The sequence below is a fragment of the Filicampus tigris genome, chromosome 3, assembly GCF_054856515.1.
Source record: "Filicampus tigris isolate MCC_2025a chromosome 3, RoL_Ftig_1.0, whole genome shotgun sequence".
Lineage (NCBI taxonomy): Eukaryota > Metazoa > Chordata > Actinopteri > Syngnathiformes > Syngnathidae > Filicampus > Filicampus tigris.
The window spans coordinates 14524044-14548077 of record NC_141219.1 but is presented as its reverse complement, the minus strand read 5'-3'; the positions used below and the strand labels follow the sequence as shown (position 1 = coordinate 14548077).

General features: G+C 40.9%; 1 protein-coding gene across 7 annotated transcripts in view; it reads right to left on the bottom strand.

The window, feature by feature from the left end:
• The window catches only part of esrrga (estrogen-related receptor gamma a), a 131233-nt gene that overhangs the window by 40959 nt on the left and 66240 nt on the right, over positions 1-24034 (bottom strand). For 5 of the 7 annotated variants that reach the window (XM_086025856.1, XM_086025855.1, XM_086025854.1 and 2 more), the window contains 2 exons: positions 16678-17102; positions 9135-9263 (listed from right to left, as the gene is read on the bottom strand). In XM_086025856.1, the coding sequence (XP_085881982.1) occupies positions 9135-9263; positions 16678-17089 (541 nt within the window). In that variant the 5' untranslated portion in view covers positions 17090-17102. The remainder of the gene's footprint in view (positions 1-9134; positions 9264-16677; positions 17103-24034) is intronic. The other 2 variants (XM_086025850.1, XM_086025853.1) reach the window with 1 other exon arrangement.

The following is a 24034-nucleotide window of genomic DNA, read 5'->3' as shown; positions in this document are numbered from 1 at the left end:
TTTTTGTCATCGCTAGACCTGTCACGATAATTACGATATCGACTTATCGCTCGATAAGAAAAAAATGGACACGATAGTTTGTTTCGGACTCGATAAGTGGTCAATTACCATCAACATTCAACCGCGCTGCTTGGTTGCTTCTTGAGTCAGTCAGCCTGCTTGCCGTTGTGCGAGATGACACTCACTCACACACACATAAAAACTAAGGGTGGAACGGCTTTTGAAACCCATTTAAAAAGTTTGGTTTGCATGTGTCCCATCGGTTCATAGAAACACACACCTCTTTCTCTTGTTTGTTAATGAGTGCTAGTAGTGGCCACGTAGCATTATTGCTAGCCGGCGCATCGGCTAACAGCTATACCCTTCGGCAGTGTTTCCCAAAACCTTTATTGAGCAAAGGCACATATTTCATATTGGCAAAAATCTCATGGCACACCACTTAGCAAAACAATTCACAAAAAGTGGATGTACAGGTCAATTATGTACCGTCTGTCATCTAGTGGAAGAGCATTTGTTTTGACTCATATTGTGTGGTTGGCATAGATAAATTAACAAAAAATAAACACAAAATGTATTAGAATATTTTTGGGGGGTGAAAATATTTGATATTGGATGATTTCCCGCAGCACACTTGATGATCTTTTACGGCACAGTAATGTGCCACAGCACACTGGTTGAGAACCACTGCTCTACAGTACTCTTTTTGTTGATTGAATGTAGTTGTTGTTATTAGAGGGATTCTCTTCAACGAGCCGTCCGGTCTCACCTTGTGCTACATAGCACATCGTAGCCAGGCTCCCAAAAATGAAGTATTTGTCTGTTCCCAAGTTCTGTTTCTTTGCACAAGTGTTGAGATGTTGAAGTATTGTGATGTGAATGAAGTTCTCGTTATCACACAGTTGTTGCCCGCACATTATTGGACGCAACATTTTGGCAACAAAGATGGCGCTTCATTTCAGGCTGCTGTCCTTGTTCCTCGTGGCTGTTCCGTGGTCCCGCTGGAATGAAGATTTTAAGACTAGCAGCAATCGGAATCGCCGAACTTCCTGCTATTCTCATCCGGCAACATCTTATTTCGTACTCTCCGGATAGTTTGTTGCTTCACAGAACATTATAGCCCTCAATAGCAGCAGACGGGTGGTCAAAAGTCCTCTGTAAAGTGTCCAATTTGAAGGCGAGATGACACAAACGTTATGTTGACTTCAAGCTTTAAAACGGCGAAACAAAATTGTCAAGTTGACTCGCCGATTAATCTGTTCTGCAAGAAGCAATGTGACTTTAGAAAGAAAGTTCAAAATGTGCATGTTTTTTGAAGGCTGATGCTGTGCCAATGCTGTAATACAAATGAGAAGAAGACAGAGATTGATTGATTTCAATGGGATGATGATGTAAAAGAAGTAGTGTTGGGATTGGAGTTAGAGTAAGGGCAAATCAAACGGATTGAGGGGTGACAAAAGGCCCAATGAGAATGTGCTGACAGTGAGTGAGAGAGGAAGAAGTCAGGGTGCGAGAAGACCTTAGCTAATGCCGAGACAGAAAAAAAAATAAAGCCTCTGACTTTGTTAAAAAGAAAAAAAAAAAAAATCTGCCCACACTGCAACCCAGTGTTATAAAAATATGCTTGTTTCTGCTGAGGACATTCAAGATGACAGACAGCATTTGCATTTTCTTTATTGCTGCTGTAGTTTGACTAAAGGTAAAGGAGGGCTTGAATTAAAAGATAAAAATAAAAAGCTGATATTGAAATATTGAGGTTATGGCACAGAGAGGAATGTGTGTGTGTGTGCAAGTGTCATGCAGTGACTTTTTCATTTATTTATTTTTTCCTAAAGATCAGACCAAATACGACCAACCGTGCCTGAGGCAGCGAGCAGGTGGCTGCGGTCACTCTTGGGTGAATATGTGTATGTGTGTGCAAGAAGATGCCATGTGTTTGGGTTCAGTGTTAGGTCTCTTTAAAGAAAAAATAATTTTCCTCATTTGATATTTCCCACTTTCTAGGATCCAAATCATGAGGTAAATCTACTCATGTTAATTTAAGATTAATATAAATCTATAGTGGAACCTCAAAATTTGAAAACAAATTGGATGACCACCAATTTGTTTTCGATTTGGTAAAAAAATTTGAGATTATCAAATCGGTCACGACTACAAAACCTTTAAGCTGTACAGCCATTTTGAAAGTAACATTTTAACATGACTTTAAAACGAAGTTAACCACTTCTAATTTTAAGACAAAAATAATTAAACCACATGCTTCACATTCCTGTGTACTTTTTGACTTTTAAAGGGTGTGTTAATTTTGTTTCAGCTTTTGAAATATAACTTTCCATAAAATTTGAATGTACAAAATGCCAAGTGAACGTTTTGAAAGAGAAAATGCTATTTTCTTCCCCCTGCCATCCCGTCCACACGGTGAGGTGTCTGCTTGTGGTTTCACCCTGCAAACTTCCTCCGAAATAAAATGAAGTGTATGTGGGACAGAGCGGACCACTTAGTCTGAGCTCTCGTCAAAGTGTTATCACCCCTTTCTGGATGGGCTGCAACCAGGTGCCGCATACACACGCACACACACGTTCGCATGCACACACACTTAGTGAGGATAGACACTACAGGCCAGATTTAGCGGCACGCTTCCTTCCCATGAGGAAGCGCCAGACGCCACGGGTTGTCTGGCGCTTCTCTCCTCCTTAATTTCCTCGTCTTCTCTTGTCTCTCTCAGCATCACTCTGCTCTCGTTTTCCCTTCATTCTTTACATTTTTCTATTCTCCCTCACCCATGTTTCTCAATAAACTGCTCTGTTCATGAAATCACGAAGGTAAGTTGCTATTGTGGAGAGGAAAGGAAACACTGAATATGGAAAATGGGCTTATTTAAAAATAATTACTTATTGTTTTGTATGCGTCTTTATTCTTGTGAGTATATGGAGAATCGAATATTAACATGTTCCAAATAATCAGCTAAAATAAAAAAAAAGAAAGAAATTGATTTTTTTTCCATCCAAACAGTGATTGGTAACTAGCCTTTAATTTTTACAAGAAGACCAAAATCCAGAAATGGAACAATGTGATAATTTCCAGAAGAGCATATCATTTTGTTTACTCAATGTGTGCCTTCCTCCACTAACGGTGATCTTCCAGGTTTGCAGGGTTGGTCACGTTTGGACATTTGCATTATTGGACAGTGTGGTAAACAATTCCATAACTGTAAAAAGGCTTGTTAAACATCTGCACTGCCCTACCTGCCCAAATATGGCGGCCCTCAAGACACTCAATACTGAACGTTATACTCCGGCTGTGATTTAGTCCAGGACACTATCTCAATGAATTGCAATTATTTTTCTTGCCGAGTACAGCAACTCCTCTATTTACGATGGAGTTTCATTCCTGTGGCGGTGGCATGACCCAAATTAGTAAGTTAGAACATGGCATACTATATTCTATCAATAAGCACAGTCGTGAAGTCATAATTACAGGAAATATATCGTCGCTCTCCTGTGAAAAACACGGGTGTGCAATTTTGTCATTTTTAAAAAAAAATGTTCATGGGATGTCTGTAACGCGGAAACCTCATTAACGTAAAAATGAAGAAAAAGAAAATTGACATAGGTTTTTTTCACAGGACAGCAACAATATATAATAAATAGGTTCCATTTTGAACCCTGCCATAACAAACATGGTTCCTTCCCTGTTAAAAGGTAAAAAAAAACAAATGTGTGCGCCTTTGTGACTGGATAGAAGTCAAGATCGAATTGGAGAGTTATGACACACACCAGCAGCTGCATGCGGACAACAAACACACACACATATACACGCGCGCTGAAAGAAAGTGGCATACACAGACTGTGGCATTCCAACCAATCTCCCTCATTAGGTCTTGGGGAGCATGGCCAAAGTTGGCACGAGCCGTGTGTGTGTGTGTGTGTGTGCGTGCACGAGGCCACATGCCAGGGTTTATATGAGCGGCGCGTGGTCTCGTGTCCCTGCTAGTGGACCATCTGAATCCAGCTGGCCGTTTATGACTTGATAGAGATGGAAGCTTTGGTCCCTGTCCAGACATGTTGCATCTCTTTAAAGCAGGACGCGTGTGACGTGCCGTCATCAAAGCCGCACTGTTGTCAATAGCAGCATATGCACGGTACACATGCACCTACCGCTCCTGCCAAAACCTTTCATGTTCAATTGTCTGATCTGCGTTTTGTATTCACATCATGACACTTTATTTCTGATGTGTGATGCCAAACCTTTTTTGTGTGTGTGCGTGTGTGTGTGTGTGTGGGGGCGGGGGGGGGGGGTCCAAGTACGCATAAAGTGCGTTTAAAAGGGAGCAAATCAAATCGCTAACACAGACTCCCCAGGTGATCGTTTAACCCACGTCTGCTTCATTATTTTCAGCCAATCTTTTACCTGCAATCGCACGCCTCCAACCCTGCAACATGCAAAGGCTTCTCTCTAAGCACCGCCCCTACGACCTTTTGGGCTTCAGCTGACGCATCATTATGACCTCATTAAAAATGGACAGACAGTCATTGCCAGAGGGGAAGTTCTCATAATAAAGTCAGGCTTTTTAATTGCCTCGCTCCAGAAATTAGCTGCTACATATTGGTGGGTGGGCGTCCCCATGTTCTTTCGCTTGCTGCCTTCCTCTGCCTGTTTACTCGTCTTCCTCCAGCACTCTTTAAAGAGCTGAATGTGTTTGTAATTTAAATGACATTGCCGTTTAATCACATAAACACTAAGGTCACGGATGGTGTAGTGGGTCAATCGCCTGACTTCCGTGCAGGCAACCAGTCCGGACTGTAGTGCATGGATGTCAAAACTTTTTCATTGGAGGGCCACATACAGAAGCACAGTACGGAAGGCCTGCTTAGAAATGTGTTGACTTTATTTTTTAAAGACTGAAATCAATCAAACAAGCAATTGTATTTTGTTATATTTTCTAGTCAATTTGAAAAACTGCTACATAACAGCTTTCTGTTAAAGATGGTAGGGTCAAGACTTTAGGATTTTCAAGGTATTGGGGTGGCCTCAACCCTGTATCGCACTCGACTAGATCCACCCCTGCACTGAACAGCTAACAAATCGAATCTCCACGATCAGAAACAAAACAAGAGCAAACTGTATTAAGATGACCATGTTTTAAACAGTTACTTGAGGGTCATTAATCTTTATAAATCGGAGTCTGACACAGAGCAAAAAAATGTTTTGCTTGATGTCAAAATTTTACAATAGTACATTAAATGTTATGTCAAAGCAACCAATGAAAATGTGTTTTTTTATTTGACATTTTTTGACGAAAAAAATCAAGTTCGAACAGTTCGCTAGTCAATCTGGTGACTGGTGGTTGTGTTAATACTATGGCTAATGTTAAATACTATCTTGGTTGACGGTTTAACAGCTGCAAACAAGTCAATAAACTCACCATTATCCAACCGTTTTTTTTGCCTGGTCCCGGCAGCTACTGGAAGCTGATAGTGTCATTCACCTCGTGCCGGTCCGGTCACACATTGTAACATTGCAAATATGCCACCAAAAAGCTCAGCTTGTGTTGGGGCTAACCTGCGACCGCAGCATTAGGCTAGTAGGACTATACTTCCTATGATTCTTAGACACAGTAGCGGGAAGTAGTTCTAGTTTCGGTATGACGAAAAGTGATATAGAGTGAAATAGGAATGAATGTTTACCTCGCAATGATATAATGTATTGGTACAATACAATACAATTTTATTTATATAGCGCATTTCCCCCCCTTGATGTAAACTAAATAAAAATTGCATCTCTGATAGAATAAAGCAAAGATAAAGGACTATGTTTACTACCTTTAAGGTACTATCTATCTCCTCCCATTCTGCTTTAGGGTGGAAAATAAAAAACTTCAATGAACCATGTTGTTATGTAGAGTGGGACCCCGTGTATTAAATTCAGACCAACCAAAACAAATGGGATGGCTGTGGTCTGTCAGGTTGATGTATATTGTATATATTTAGGCCTAGTTGTGTGTGTGTGTGAATGATGTATGTGCAGCCACTAAAGGCTGCTTTTTGTTTTCCTCTTTGAGAAGACATGCAAACACGATACGATGAAAGCTTTTCATAATGAATTGTAAACGTCTAGTTGAGTTTGTCGCATTTCCTCAGACAAATAATATGCGTTGTGGCCCAGGTGAGCACTTAAGGCAAGTAGAAGCTGCCAATAATACGCAAGCTTATAGCCTGCATGCGTATTGGTCCAATGCACGTGCGTGCAAACAGACTTAGTGTACACGACGGGAGATGAAACATGGCTTCTGCCAATGTCAGATTGACTGGGAGAACAAACGCTACGGCAGCAGCTTGTTGGGAGGGAATAAAGTGTGGGAGAACTAAAGAAGAGATGAGCTGGCATTTATAGTGGAAGGAAATGTTTTGTTGCACTCTTGGGGAAAAAATATAGTTTCATCTGCTTATTTACAACTCCATCTACAAGCTGTTTGCTCAGGTTTTGTGCCATGGATGCAGTATGTCATGTCAAATTGCCGACAAGCTGTATCAGAAAATTGTCACAGAGGTACTCATATTTATTTTTGTGGCGGTAGTTTGCAGTGCACCGCTTAATAATGGAGTTTTTAATGTTTGCTTTGCTAAATAAAGAGGTCAACGTATTAGAAAAAGCAGATTTCAGCACGATCTGGTGGAACTCATCGCAAACCACCGCCACATAATCGAACACATGGAGTGTTCTAATGCAAAAGCATCTCCATTTTTTTTTTTTTAATCTAATGAAATTGGCTTTTTTGGGTCCATTTTTGGTCCCAGGTTACAGCCAATAGCTTTTATTTATGGTATTTATATGAAAACAATTAAGTGGTTAATTTGGGGAAGATAAAAAATAAAAAATAAAAAAATTTAAAAAAAATCGCAAAACCGGACAAGTCCAAGAAAATGTTTTGTTCACAAACAGACAAGTTCAAAATTTACACATAACAGTATGAAACTACACTGAAATGGTAAGTTTATTTATTTGTGAATAAAAATGAATAACAGGTGAGTGGACTAGAACTACAATCTTTGAGCTAACCCTTAACTGTAACCTAAATCGATTTTCTTAAATTAACCCTAACCCTTCAAAGGGAGAGAAAAGCCACATTGATTGCACATTGCTAGTTTTCTTATTGCTTGCAACTATCCTCAAGATCCCATCGACCAACTCGATTGTGACCAACGTCTGCCAAGGCTCCCTGATCACTAACATCACTCTCACAAATGATCATATTCAATGCTCACTTTCAAGCATAATCATAGCAGTATTAGCGGTGAGATAACGAGTGACGAGTTTGTAATGATGTAAATATATATGGGCTTGTGATTGGCTGGAATGGAGATGGCAACTGCACCCAAATGCGTATGGCGCTTGGCAATTTCTGCAACTCAACCTTTATTTTGGGCAAGTTTTACATAGCAGTTGTTTGGTTTTGCAGGGTTAAGAAGTACCCCATCGAACAACGCCGTGATAGGCAGTCTCCAAGTAGGAGTGACTCTACTTTTGTCTAAATGCATTGTCAACCCTATCAAAGCCCCTGTAACGGATGTCGCTATATTGTGAAGGTATAGCGTACCTAATGAAGTGTCCGCTGAGTGTACGTCACCTGCCGGGATGGAGGGCAGCGCAAATGTAGAGGTGAGTGGATGGATGAAGTGGTTGCACAAGCATGAGTGGGAGAAGAGGAGGGCGGCAAGAAGACAAGAATGGATGGCGAGGAGGCTGCCGTGCGTCGGCCTGAGCCGCGTTCCCTGACCAAGGGAGGGCGGGGGGCGTCGTCCAGGTCTCCCATCAATTACAACCTTGACCCTCCTTCTCCCTCTGCTTTCTCTCACACACACTTTCTACTTCATTCGGCCACCCGGTCCATCCCCCCCCCACCCCCTCCACACCACCACCACATTGCCTCTCATCCTCCCCCGGCCCCTCTCCTCAGCGCCTATAAATCAATCTCTTCTCCCAAGCCTCCTCCATTCCTCCCTCCCTCCCTGACCGTTATTCCCGTTTCTTAGACTTTCTCTATCGGGCGCCCTCTTCCTCCTTGCGTGGCAGAAAGCGAGGTGGGAGTGGAAAGGTCAGAGGTGGGAAGACCAAAGGCAGTGAAAGAGGTAGAGGTACCAGGGGAGTGTGAAAAAGAGGAATGAGTGTATTTAATGAAAGCGGCGCGAGGGCAGTCATATCAGTTGTTCGTTTTCAGCACTGCTGGAGCAACTAATGTTAGCTCATTTAGACATAACATATGTGTGCTGTGCATGTGTGTACATGTGTGTGTAGAAAGTGAGTGTAATGTTTGAAGACAGACAATAAAGGATGTGTAACAAGTGAAAGAAAGCAAGGGGAATGGGAAATTAATGTGCTGTGTTATAGCATTCTTCAGAAAAAGTAAATTCTCAGAATGTGTTTTCACAGGGATTTAGTAGAAATTTGTACAAATACAAATGTAGTGTCGTCTGTATTTTATTTATTTATTTTTTAAAGAGGGGCCTTTCTTTTGTTGTTGAATTACACGGAAATAGCACAAATTTCAACACTCCAAACTAATATGGTTCAGCTCTCGAACAAATCAGGATTTGACCTTGAAAGGAAAATATGGTCCTAAAACACCGAACAAAAATCCAGAGGTCAAAAACATTCCCTTTTCACTTTGCCTGAAGATTGTATCTTAAAGTATTTTTTACATCTTTTGTGCTTTTCTCTGTGTGCATATACCCTTTCACAGTAAATTTGTTAAAATGACAATAGAATTTTTAGTGCAGAAATGCGTGGCACTCATGACACATTTGTACTTTCAAGTGTTAGAACAATAATAATTGGATTTCTTTCTCTGATGTTACAATTGATTATGCTAAAATGTTACTTCCAACTTCACCTGTGCAGTATTTTAAACGTCTATGATGAAGCAGAATTAATTCTATTTACATTCAAAGGTATTTGAACAAAATGAAGATAAAAAAAAAAGAAGTCAAATCAACACATTTTATAGGATTTCCAACTGAATTCTTGCAGGCATCGATTGGTTGGTTGGGCTTGTTCTGTATTTGAATGCAACGTCACTCGTCATTACTGCGACTGGAATGTGTTCACTCAGAGCTAACGGAGAAAGATTAGGAAGAGACCTTTTCCCTTACCCTCCCTCAGCATGCCCACAGTCAGACACTTCATGAAGCGGCAGGCCTGGCACGACTTGCGTCTCCTCTTGGTGATTTCACACTCATTGGTGGCTGGACAGCTATATTCGATGTTGCCTGTAGGGGGAAGCACAAAGGAGAATGTTCAATTCTGGAAATGTAGTTGCTTGTCAGGACAAGCAGTAAGAGATAACTACAAGGAAAATAGTTTGTTTGTACTTGCGTGAGCATCCATTTGATGCAAGCAGCGCTGGCTTAATAGCCAATACTAATCACTGCTTTTTTTGCAGGGTTGATATTTGTTGTTATATAATTGAAAATGAAACTCTACTTGAGGAGAAGTCTGATATGCTGAAGTAAGTGTGTACACCTTACACCCGTGTAGGTGCAGGTACCAAAGCGAGGTTGCGTGACCGGCTGCAGACCGCTCACGAGCAGTGGCTCAGAGCTGAGGATAAGAATATTACCCCATTTAAGCCTGTAAAGTGACAAACCTTGGCTACCGACAAAAACATCTGAGAGACCAAAGAGGCTAATAATACCATACAACTTTTACCTATACTTACTTACTTTCTTTTCCATTATTTTATGGAGATGAGTCTATTCCTGCTTGACTTATTAAAATGACTTAATTTCTTCGATGCCTTGTTTTCACCAAGAATGACAGTTTTTCACGTCATATTGCGAAGGATAGCACCTCTACTGGTTATAGCCAAGCAGTGCACTCCATCAACAAACTCGTCAATCCCAATTTCTATACGGCTTCTCCCCACTACGGAGTGCTGGAGCCAGTCTTAGTTGAATTTGGGTGCAAGAAATGATACATCCCATAATGGTAGCCAGACATTGTTTCGTTCCATTAAGTCAAAATAACTGGTATTATTGTTCCCCTTCAATATGCAAAATGCTCTTCTTTATCATCCACTTAATCCATTTGTATCCTTTTGTCTGTTCTCTTTGAGGGCACCCATATTCATTTTACTTTAGGCCAGTTATGTATTTTAGAGACACAAGTTACAAAATGGACTTGTATCGGTATGATAAAGAATAAAAAAAAATAAAAAAACAGAAGTTCTTTTTCCTTGCAGAAGTTAGATCAATTGCCCCAGTAGCCGAGTAAACTCAAGTGTCTCCATTGGAAGAGAATAAACAGTGATTACTATTGACTGCTGCTGTGGGAAGGATGTTTTCTCATTACTCCGCTGATTAAGGGGGCTAGTTAGCTTGGGAAAAGGCTAAATGCACAAACTGGTCTTAATGGCTAACAAGACCCTCGTTAATTGGCCATGTTAGTGAAAGTAACTGACTAAACATGCTAAACACTGGGGAAACCTAATAGACGCCGCTAATGGGACATGTTAGCTCCCAATGTGGAAGATACTGGTGGAGCACATTAATTCAGCAATTACTTAGCGCTAAGGCTAGATGTGCTAATGACGCCAAACCTTAGTACGTAATGGGCCTCGTTAGCGCACACGGACTAGCTAAATGAATAAGTGCGCGAAAGAGACACTTACAGCTGGTGATTTGCAGCACCTTGACTCAAAACTGGTTTGCATGAAGGATGCTACATGGTAAACATATCATATTGGCCTGCATTAGTAGAAGGGCGATGAAACGTAAGTAGCGAGCAGGCTGGATGCTCTTTGTATGCTACGACATCCTTCTTGGGGAGAGGTTAAATTGTATGAACAAGAACAGCAGGATGTAATAGCGCCACAGGAGCGTGTGCGTCTTTACTTCTGCCTACACGCCTCTTCTTGGACACTGAAGCTGGGCTTATAGAACCCAATGATTCTTCTAGGAGGCTTCTTTGTATAACGTGCAGACGGTCGGTGTCCGTGAGGGGGGATATATGAGGGCCTCAAATCCCCTGCAATCTCCTTTGAGGTGTGTGCGTGTGTGTGTGTCCACGTGCTGCATGACAATTGACCACCATTGTAGAGTCTGTGTAACATTAATGCTCGTGTATACGAAGTGTGCGATATATATTAGGTGATACACTGTGCTTTCAACCCCTTCATTATAAATTCGATGGATAATTGTATTGCCATTACAAGATTTTTTAAGAGGTTCGTGTTTCCTGGGGGGCTGTCAGCAAGAATGAATAAATATGATTGTCAAAAAATACTTATCGTATATTCCAGACTAAAAGAGGCTACTTTTTTCCCATGCTTTAAACCGAGCAGCTTTAAAATGCGACACGGTTAATTTATAGATTTTTGTTAACGACCTCCATGCCGCCAATACATTTAAAGATAGTCCTGTGACATCCGACCAATGAATTTGCCAAACACGTCACAGTGGACCAATTGAAACCATCTGACGTCGCACTCATACTGAATCTTCATATCAGTCATGGTTTATATGGCGCCTTGTATTCTAATTAGAATGAAACTGAATGACCAAAGCGAATGAAAATGCCGTTTACATTGGACATGATCTATTCCAATCGGCCGTTTGGATGCCCCACTATAGAACGGTCTTTTTACAGTCGTGTGACATGCAGATCGATGTAAACATCACATGGTTAATCAAAATGGAGTTCATTTGTCTATTTTGCAGAGTAGTTGTGATTGTTTTAAAATTTTCATTAAAGCACAAGCTTCATTAAAAACAAGATCCTAGTAGTTTAAAACGACTTCTCCTGTCGCAGATGAGGACGCTGCCATTGTCAAATGTGTTAAACATGATGTCACTACGCATTTACATAAAGAGCATGCGCAGATTGGACGCAAAAAACGTTGATGAAATTTTAAGTCAGGCAATTCAATAAAACATTTTTGCTAATGTGAAAATCAGCTTTCCCATATTTTCAACAAAGAAATAAGAGTTTACAGAACTAATTGTCCATTGTATTGTCCCCAAACTTAAACCTATGAGTAACAGCAACACACCACATTGTTTTGGAGCAAACAACATGCCTGCTTTGTTGTGCTAACTAACATTGTTGCCATGAATGTCAATCATTTATATTTCAAAGATGTTCCAACTTACTTACTGTTTTAGCCCCCAAAAATTCAAGTTGTTTTCTTTACAGTGTGGGGATGGTAATTGTATTTTGTCAAATTGTGGCCATATCAGATTTAATCACTTATAACAAATGAAGAACTTTATCAAATAGATAGCTCCTTTTGAAAGAGTTATTTCAGTCTTCGGTTTTTGCACATGAGCATTTAAGAGTTTGGACTTTTGAACTGTGTTGCTAACTAGAACAGCATCATCTTACCGGGGCATGTAAGCAGTCTCTCATATGATTCAAAGTGAGGACTCTGCCTGGACCTTAATAAAGATACTATGATGGCAACCTGATTGAATGACATGATATGTCCTATGGAAGGAATTGCAGCACTGTTGGCCTATATACTAGACTCATAGTGAGTTGTGCAGTCTCCATATTGAGCACACACTTCATTTAACAATCAAAGTGTTTACATGCTGTCTATCCCTTTTAGGATTTCATATGTATTTACAATATAATTATGTCTTTCGCCGCCATTTTGTCTGACCGAAAGCCATTTTTGTTTTTCTACCTTTCAATCTTTGGCTCTCAGCTCATCTCATCTTACCCCGTCATTCCACACACACACACTCGCCTTCTTGCATCCCCCTCTCTCAATAAGGGGGTGATAGATGCACGTTGTCAGGTGTTGCTGGACTGACGCCACAGAAACAGCAGCTGTCAAAGCCACTTCCTCCATGCTGTGATGCGCACACAAACAGAACCTCCCGCACACACATGCAAATCAAACTCTACATCTACTGTACATGCTTGGCCACCATCCTCCATGATTTCCATTTTAACATTCCTCCTAGAATGGTATTGTTCATTCAAAAGCTTGCTCTACTCCTGTTCCGTCTCCTCTCTTCAACTTCTTTTCCACTCCACACTCTCCTCCCTGTCCAGCTGGAGGTGTTTTTTTGGTGATTACCTGCAGTTTTATTGGCTAATGGCTTGAAACATACCAATATGGCCGCCACTGCCCATCTGAGCCTGGCCTCGCTTACAGCCAAGGCGCACAACTTTGACTACACAACCCGTGCATAAACATAGACACGCGTGCACACCCGTATTACCGACATGCACGCAAGCCAATGCGCACAGACACAGTGTGAAAGAGTTTGGCTTGCATGGTGGCCAGTGATAATGCCATGACCCATTTGCTTCAGTAGGTCGAAGACAGTATGCAAGCCAAACATATGAACTGTAATGATAGCTAAATCTACATAAAATGGTATGAATATGTTGGGAAAATAATTGGTTGGCTGGTTATCAAAATTTCCCACATTGATATGAATTGAAACACCATACATTTTAGGAAAAATAGCATCGTACTGTAAAATCCATCCATCCATTAGCCGAACCGCTTATCCTCACTAGGCGTGCTGGAGCCTATCCCAGCCGTCTTATAAAAGACGAAGAATGTAACATAGCAAACTGGGATTTTTGGGGGGTTCGCCATTTACTCCAGGGTTAGTTTAGAGGGAGCGTCTTCTCTATGCTCATTGTCAGTGTTTTCCCTTTGTTATGAAAGCACTATATAAATAAATATGTTTTGAGTCGAGTTGAGTATTCAGTCAACGGCTAAAGGTCGATTGGTGCCGTTTTTAAAAATCACTTAAATTCAGCGGCGGCAAATCTGAAGCTGGCTGGAAATTCACATTTTGGAATGCTCCACAAACTAAAAAAAAAACGAACAAAGTGACTAAGTTTAGTATGCTGCATTTTACGAACACTCTTTAACATTTTTAAATACTATACTGTACCTCCAGTACTGAATCTCATTAGATAGTTGAGGTGTACCTAATGAAGTGTCCATACGCGAACCTTTCGTGACAGTGGCCCAATGCTACTCATGTATTGTGACCTCGAGCCTGACCTGCAACATATATCTACAGCAAAGGAAAGGTGGGGATTACAAATGGAGTGAAAATGATGGAACAAGAGCGATGCGGACACACAAGGTCACACCGCCAAATAAGCTGGGCATCATATCTAGACAGTGGCGCTTGCGCTTGTGTTTAATCTGTAAGCGAGTCCTCACCTATTGAACTTTTAACAAGCTCTCCAAATGAAATGGGCCACGTGGACAGTTTAGACAGGGCACCAATCGCGGATGAATTAGGGGTCAAAGCAACACGCGGCGTGATTACAAGGTCATGTGTATGTGTGTGCGTGGGAGGTGCGTGTGACAGTCTATTTAAGTGGGAGTTTGTGCGTTTATCTCGACATGTGTGGGGCCCAATCTCTTTGTCGGGCACGGACCGCGGCCTGATCTCATCCCATAATAAACACATACAGGTCATCTGCGGGTAGTGAGCATCGAGTGGATATAAGACCTTCATCCCCCTGTGTCTTGCCCCCCGCTTTTGGGCCCTCTCTCTAGGGTTTTACTGGGAAAGCTGCTTATCAGAAGCAAAAGAAAGCAGCGACGGATAGGTGGATGGAAGTGCAGATAGATGAATCCCGTCTGATATGACTGACTGACTGATGCAATAGATCAATGGCGGCATGACCGCTGACTGCTTGGAAACAGAGTTTTCCTGTAGCAAGATGACTGACAAGCATGCTGACCTGACTGACGGGCCTATTAGTCATCACTAACTTGAACTAATCTGTTTAATAACAGACATTCACCGGCGACCGCATTGGACAACCTAATACATTTTAATGAATGAATGTGGACTTCACTAAGGCAATACTTTTTTTTTTTTTTTAATTGACACTGTACGAGAGACTGTTATTTAAATCCACCTGGAAAACCTGGGATTGACAGACCAACGGACTTCTGATGGACCTAATTGACGGACTGACGATTACAATTGAGTTCGTTTTTAAGAGTACTTGACATGTTAAAATAGGCTCCACATGACCTATTTATTTTATTTTTTATTTCCAAACGTGTGTATCAAACTAGAAGCCATTCCCATTTTCAAAAAGTTTCAGAAAGTTTTCTGACCCCAATAAAGTATCATAAACAATTGGAGAATGCTCCAGTTTACAATGTTGCACTACAGAAACGGTCTATACCTTTGTTCTATCAACCTCAAGAAAAATACCAGCCAACTGTCCCGTGAGTGGATTCATTTTTGAAATTACGAATATTTTAATGCCTTCTACCTGAATATGCTGTGCTCCTTTCTGAAATAGCTGAATAACTTGTCATAAAAAAGACCATTACAAATAAATAGATCAATAGTCCATTTGTGGTGTATAGTTGTGTTTTAGTGCTCACAAACTGTAACCGAGAGGACAATAGCGTGGTCCAAATACCTCCGAACCGACTTGAAGATGTAACAAGAATGGCACAAAGGATTAGCAAACCTAATTCCCGCTACTCCGCTCATCATGTGGATTAGTGCTCAATCCCCTCTCTCCTCTCCTCCTAACCTGAACTCCTCACCTCTAGACATGACCTGCGACCATGGTGCGACTCTATATGATCACCTAAACAACAGGCTTATTGCCAACACTGCTGCTGTCAAGCATTAGAGGTTAGATCTGGCAATGCAAATCGTACCTGGAAATGACTTTTTGCTCTTAAAATGATGGGTCAAGGTTGAGGGTGCACCGCGGGGGGGGCGGGGGGGGGGGGGAAAGGCATGCCTGGCTTGAAGCTGGATTGACACTTGTATTAGTGTGAGTGTTTCGACACAGGCCAAAGATAAATGGTAGCAGAGAGAGAAAACATACACTCTAGACTAGAGGATGTCCAAAATGACAGAACTGAATCAAATGCATATCGTTCGTCACTGTCCTGTGAAAAACACTTACGATATGTCATTTTTTCATTTATTAATTATTTACATGAATGGGGATTCAGCATTCCTGACATTCCATTAACGTGATATTTTTTTTCAGGAAAAAACGTCTCTAAAGTCACTTAAAACTTTAAATTCATAATTATCGTCATGCATAATAACACACAGGTCGTCTGAATATTACATAAGGCTTCAATTCAAGACTACGGCGGTTTTGTGGTCCACTTCTTTGTCTATTTTGCTTATTTACTTATTTATTAGCAAGTCACCAAGCAGTTAAGTTGTTTTATTATTTTCGTGGTCACCTTCTGTTATACACTTACACATGTTTAAAAAGTGAGATGCGAGAGGCACACTAATCTCGCTTTACTCTGTCAAAGTTATTGCAGCACATTGCTTTCATGATTTACTATCAGTGATTAACTTATTTTTACACTTGCATTACAGTTTGAATACTTATATGCTACTTAGAACATGCTTGGGAACGTATTGTTTCTCAACATCTCCAAACACATTTTGTTGTAGTGAACCCGTAAAAAGCAGGGGACTGGGACTGGTTTCTTGAGGGACGGCAGTGCAAGATCCAAGCGCTGCTGATGAGCAAGGCACTGAACCTCAAGACCATTTGAGCTCACACTTGACATCCTTTCTCAGAGTGAAAAGAGAATTTCCTTTCAGGGCTATATTAAGTGTATCTACTCTAAATGTCAGAAATGCATGCAGACAAGAGATAATTGTTAGCAGATAAAGAGCAAAAGTGGGAACGAACCTTGAATGGTGCGTTTGAAGAAGGCCTTGCAGGCCTCACATGATGCCACACCATAGTGGTAGCCAGAAGCAATGTCCCCGCACACCAGACACAACCTCTTGGGCATTGAATTCAACATGTACTCGCACTTTATCTGCGAATCTTCCCCGATCGTTGACGAACAGTCCTCGTAGCGCTTTGATCCGGGGCCGCCGGCGGGACCCAAATGCCCCGCGCCAGAGCCGTAGAGACTCGGGGAGTCTAAACCGTTGGGGTGGCCGTTCATGGTGGACGAATAGGAGCCTGACGCGTCACTGGAGCCGCCGGGGGAGTGGTGGTTTAGACTGTCGGTCAGGGAGGCGGGGCTAGATGGCTCAGTCTTTATATACGAGGACGGACAGTTTGACTCTAGGTGGCGCTCCTTACTGGACATTCTGCAGAGAAGCCTGAGGGAGGGAGACAGAAAAAAAACAAGGGGGAATATATTAGAATGTGGGTCAATTGTGATAAATCTACCTGCAAAGTGTGTCAGAAAAGTTCCAGAACATGTGTCACAAAAATACATATATTTCAAATTCAAACTACAAATGTTCCTCTTTGAAGAAATCCCCCCAGGAGTCCAACACATTTTTCCAGGCTTCTCTGCCACACCGTCATGTACTGCTTTTAAGGATTCTTCAGGGACCCTTCACAGATCCACAAAAAAAAAAAAAAAAAAAGCCAGGTTGCAAGAGCAGTGAAGTCGCTTTAGCATAGCGATGTCCCTCTCGGTCAGGAACTGTCAGATGCTTGCTGCATTGTGTCATGGTGAAGCAGCCATGAGTTGACCTGGCCAACTCACGTCCCATGCCTGGCCCATATTGAAGCAGAAAAACTTTTAGTAATATTTGTAATAAATCTCACAATCAGGTCGGCTTGCTATTGGTACTCCTCCATTGGCAAACGCTAGAATTTACCAGGTACTACTTCTGGTAGTTTCCAGCTAAGGTCTTTATGTGAAATAAGCAAAACGTTTTGAGTGAGCTAAACCACTTCTGGTTGTTCAATTAGTTGCTGTTAATGTTCTTTATTTAGCTTTGTAGTAGTCCACAGTCTCATCTTCAATAAATGTTACCTCCTTACCAACAACCACCTACTAAGAAGTAAAAACACAGGTGAGTCATATTCTGATTCAGTGTTGTTGTTAGTTGGCTTGCTTTCTTTTGAATGATATGTTCAAAAGCAGAACTTCCGAATAGAAATATTAGGCTACATGGCCATTACAACTACAATAAGCATAACATGGAGCCAGTCATGGAGCATAACATGGAGCCAGTCTTTGCAGCTATTCTTTACGTACATCGCTTCTGTGTAATACCAAATCCCTTTCTAAATTGTTCTCTCCAAGTTAGAAGAAGCATAGACTTGTCCAAAATGGCTTGGTTAGATGAATAATTAAGATTCAAAGGGGCCTAAGATCAATCCCGTAATTGATTAATTAATTGATTCCAGGTCATGTCTCTCTGCTTATGTATGCTTCCTCACAAGCTACAAAGCTCTTAAAAATCCATCCATCCTTACACTTTTTCCCCCTCATTCATTTGACAAAGAGAACATCGGGAGGAAAAAAAAAAAAAAAAAAAAAAAGGAAACCAGGGAACCACTAGGGGCAGCCTGCGTAGGACAGAGCAGCATATGCACTATCACACACTCACTCACACACACGTACACACGCACAGCCAGCACATGAGCATGCTTGGGGCCGGTCGCTCATCCGTCACTCGCCAGTCAATAGGCGCTTGTTCAACATGAAGGTAATCAGTAAGCAGCCTCTTTGCTGCTCCATCATCACAAAGACAGCCAAACACACACACTAACCCACCCCTACCACTACCCACTGGTGGCTGAAGAATTTAGGGAGCTGCACAGAATACTCTAAAACACAACAATAACATTTCCTTTCAGGATCAAATTGTTTCTCCCTTTCCGTGTTCAAATCTTCTTTTACATACTCCCTAAGGAGAGTGTTGTTAATGCCAATTGTAATTAACAACTATCTTCTTGCTGTCTGTATCGCCCCTTCCCATCCTTTGTCCACTTTACTATCTTTCTGCCTGTCTCCCTATCACCTTCTATTCAGTGCCATCTATCTCTTTCTCTTGGTCTTTGCATTGCCACGTTCTTTCTCTCACTCTGCCACTAAAACTCACCCTCCTTTCCCTTCTCTCTCTCGTCATTGTTAAAGGCAGAACGCACAAAAGGGGTTTTTAATTAAGGCAGGATGCTGCTAAACGAGGGGCTTCTAAAGTCCAGTCGGCCTGTAAAAGATCCCCGTTCTACTGGGACCCATAAAACACAGACAGTGTCTTTGGCGAAGAATGGGCTGCCTGGGAGAAGGAAGGCTCGAGTGGGGGTTGGGGACAGGGAATGGTTATAGACAAGGAAAACAGGTAGGCTGACTGACAACCAAAGAGGGAGATAGACAATAGCAGGAAAGAAAACTGGCTATTTGGGTCTTGAACCAATATTCAATGTTAAATAGAGACAAACCATCAAGGGTATAGTGGATTAAATCTTCAACACCAGTATGTTATTGATCCACAACAAGTAGAACAAGTAGAGTAGTTATTCTTACGGTAACTAGGGATGTATATCGATACCACTTTTTTTTCTGACTGATACCAGTATGAGTTCTCAATTTTTATGTGGTCACTGATACTGATACCAAGTACCGATATCACTAGCACTTTAAATTATAACATAAAAAAAAAAACTATGACAGATCATTTTAAAGGGAGACCTATATATCACAATATAATTAATGGCAATCAATGTTCGATTATCTTATTTTCCTTTGTTAATAAAATACATATTATAAATGTAACACAGTAAAATTATTTTGAATAAATACACGAATAAATGAATACATAAATAAAATGATGCAAATAATTCACTGGCCAGAACAAAATCAAATCAAAGTATGTGGTTGCGCATCTTAATGGGCATCTGTCAGACATGTATGCCTTGAGTTCCTGATTGTAAAATGGCCACAAGAGGGAGGTCGATACTGGTATCGGCTGCCGTTGCGAGTGCCGATACTTTGCAATAAGGCTGGGTATCGGTTCGATACCTATATCTGGTATTGGTTCTCACCCATCCCTACAGTTCAACTTCATGTAGGCAAAATGTCTGACTAATACTACTAATTGGATGGCCACAGAAGTACAATGTCTAAATATGGGGAAATTTAAAGGTGATTTGTATTTTTGTGCATGTGCACATTTTGTAAAAATGGCACTAATAGAGGAGGACTAAGTCAATCTGTTAAATTTCCATCTTTTGGAGCTTGTATCAGAGCCATAACAGAGCAAGGCACTGCCTGTGTGTCAGGGAACTCCGCTCTCCTTCCGCCCTGTTGTGTTGAAAGCAATTGTCGCTGTCCGACAAATAATGTGACGTGATTATTTCATTGCGGGATGCTGTATTGCCGTTATGGCTCTATTGCTGCAACTTTGCGGGACCTCTGTGCATAAGAGACATTATTTGGATCCCATGTTGGGCAGGTAGTGATGCTGTTTTTTATACATTCCGGTGTGTTCTGGCCTCTTAACTACAACACCAAATATATGGAATAAAGCCGACTATGAGTGATAAAGGTGCAGTCAAGGTATACACATGAAGCTAATCTTGCAGATGAACCAAGATGGCTACAGAATGGTGAGACGAGTCTTAAAAGACTTTGATTTTAACCATGCTCTATTTCTTCCCCTGCCCCAGTCCTTGTAATTCAGCGAGTTCATTAATGGAAGCTTTGTGCTATCCAGCAATGCTCATAAATCCATTTATCTGATGCTCAGGCAGGCCTTTAGTTAGGGATGAAGGAAAAAGTTTCTGGATGCAAATCAAGGGAAGGGAAGAGGACATGTACTGTATATATACGGGCAAGGTGTTAGAATGGGTGGCAGAAATGAGTGATGGAATGGAGATGGATCACTCTGATTCATCCGCTGAAAGAAGTGAAAACACAGCGATGACAGAAAAAAAAGGTAGCGGACCCATTTAAGTAGATGACGTGATGGCGATGATTTAATCTCGCACTTTATGCACTTTTGTGTCCCTCCCTTTCCGACGTCAATCCCTCCGAGTGCCATTAAGTGAAAGAGTTTAAGTGCCAAAAGATCCCATTTTTTCTCTTTTCCTCCTTTCTCCCTCACTTGCACCTTTTTTCTCTGCTTATAAATGAAAAATAATGGCCCTGGAAGGGGGAGGAATCAAAAAAGAATGGGAGGACATGCGAGGAGGTGGAGGAGTGGAGGAAAGAAGATTAAGAAATCAGTCAGTGCACTGTGCCGAGCGAGAGGTTGAATGCATTTATGTATGTATGTTATCAGTATAATTATGTCTCTATGTAGCGGCGGCTCGCTGCTGAAAGAGCAATCTTATTGTGCCTGTGTGCTCCCCGGATGAGCGTTGAAAGAGGAGGAAAGGCTTGGCGCTCATCGCTCCTTTATGTTTTTAAGTGTTTAAAAAGATTTATATGATGAGGGGAGGTCTGGAGAGGTGCGTTCAAAGACGCACGTTGAGCATTACGAGACGATGCCAGTATGTGGATTCATTTGGCTTGTGTTGTTTCAAGGGTTTAGTTTCATTTTACATCTAATACATTATCGCTATACTCACTGATCATCTTCACTGTCAAATTAACTGCAATATAAAATATGTATCAAAAAAGCTGCCTGAATAATTATAGTTTGGTAATATTGATAATTGAATAATCTTTTTTTATCGAATTTTCCAACGTTCACGTAAAAAAGTTTGCTTGGAAAAACAATTCTAAAAGCCAAGACAGTAGTCCTGAATATAGATTGAATACTTACAAAAGTACACAAAATCTTTGAGATTTTGGTCTTCAATTAACCATACATTCAAGTTTTTGGAATGTGGGAGGAAGCCTGGAGAAACATACTAAATCCAGGAGGCCCAGAACCTCAAAACTGTAAAATAGATGTGGTAACCACTATCACATTATATTATATTTACAGAAAATGGCATGACTTGGTCCACTTTGTTGGATTGGCAATGAAGATGCTGTGCATGTAAAATAGTTAGTTATGGCGTCCCTCAGGGGTCTGTCCTTGGACCACCCCTGTTCAAATCTTTACATGCTTCCCAATAGAAAACACGGTGCTAATTTCCATTATTATGGAAACTTTACTTATCAATGCAACCTAATCTGACATCCAAACTTCAATTGACCAAATATATTTTCATTCTGAAAATAAAAAGGCAAACTGCTGCAGTGAAGTACTACAGTATAGGACTAGTATTTTTTTTTCCCTTTCCGTGTTAGTTAGCAGTTTTTTTAAATAGATTTAGAAGATTAAAAATGCAATTTTGGTGCACCTGGAAAACAAACAACACAATACATATTACAATGATATCAGTTGGTTAGTTTAATTGGACTCTTCAGTGCTATACAACCGTATTTCTAACAGTTTCTTTATTATCTTGTTAGGCTGAAAGCGTGGGACAACATGTTAGTGACACTTCTCTTTATGACACTGAACTTTTACACAACCGACTACAACCACAATAATGAACACATTGTTACATAACTACTTCTCTGACTTTCTCAATCAAAACAACACCACCAATCCTGGTGTGAGAAACTAAGGATGGACTCTAAATGAGGAGTTTGTAGATATTTTCAGTTGTGCATTAAGTCTAGCTAAGTGTTGACATCAAATATTCAGGAGGTCAATTTACCTGTCTTTTAAAGTGAGACAACACATGCACACACACAAATCAAACGTATAAAGATTACTGCCTTGCCTTGTCTTCATTCCCTGCTCAATCCCTGTTATTTTCTCCTTCTTGCCTTTCCTCTTGTTTCTGTTTATCATCCTTCTCTTCTTGTGGGTGATGGCGAGTAATCGACAGAACAGCGCAATGTTTGGAGACGAGAAAAGAAGCGCAAGAAGGAGGGAACAAGTGTTTTGTCTTGGTGTCGTGAGTGAAGGTGGTCCAGCATGCCATGACAAGCTGTCATTAGAGTGGCGGCCTGATGCAGTGGCCTAACAACTGGCAGAGGCAAACGTACAATCATCGTATTAGAGCCACTCTGCCTCACTCTGTCTCCGTGCTGCTCGCGCTCTATTTTTCTGAGTACACTCTTTTATTATATGAAGTCCGAGGACCGCTGCCTCCAAAGTGAGACGGAAAACAACTCCTAACTGTTTTTTTACCCGCCTCCAGGAACTGAAAAAAAAAAAAAAACCCGAGAGCAAATCTGAGACCTTCACTAAAAGACAATCTTGAGAGCAAATTGCATTTCCTTGAGAAATTGTGTGCGAATGCTGAGAATTGTAGAAGTTGAGCAGAAATACCAATGAAAATAAAAGAGGATGTGGTGAGAACATCACATGGTACCACCTCATTCTCCAGATATCTTAACAAATAGTACAGTAATATGATGTCTTGCCTGTGAGCAGCATCGGATTAAAAATCAGAAAAATCTGATCGGTTGCTTGCTAATGCCTTAAAATCACAGATTTTGTGTTCATTAATGATATTTTTGTTTTTGTTTTTTTGCAGAAAGAATATTTCAGTTTTGCAGTTCACAATGCTGTGTTTGGCTGAAGCGGGCCAAAGGTAATGTTTTTTTATGTCGATGTGCTGCTTTTAATATGACAGCGACGATATTGTGGTTATTATATTGCGAAATTTCGATATTGCCATTATCGTTACGTCCCTACATCTTACTGGGGGGTTGTATCTCCTACTTGTCCATGTGTAGCCATAATCTGCATTATGCTGAGTTGTGAGCGTGGTCACAGAACAAATTATATCTAGGCACAACTGTATATATAATGTAGACACAGTATCATCTTAGCGATTGCTTGTATTTTTTTATGTGTAAGAGTAATACAGACCTTACTACAAAGATAAAGCATTAGTGAAAATGCTCATCTCTCAGCATTCACACATGAGGGAAAAACTTATTTTTGACACATGATAGAATTAGTGAGAATGCTACTTCCTCTGTGACTCACAATGATACTATGAGAGTGGATAGTCACCTCTCAGCATTCAAATAAGAGGAATATGTTTTGATGCTCAACTACAAAAGAGCTTATTCCTTAGCATCCACAACAAAAAGGTTCAACTAGGGCTGCACAATCTATCGAAAAAATATCGATATCATGATATAGGCCCATGGAATATGCATATCGCAAAGACATACAATAAGTTTCTTATGGAATTGTATGCTTTTAGCTGAATTTATAATATCGTGCAGCCCTAGTTTCAACAATACAAACGTGAAGAGAATAAAGCCAAATTGTTCCTGCGAACCCTTTGTTTAAACATAACTGTAAGTCGATGAAATCCACTTGTAGGA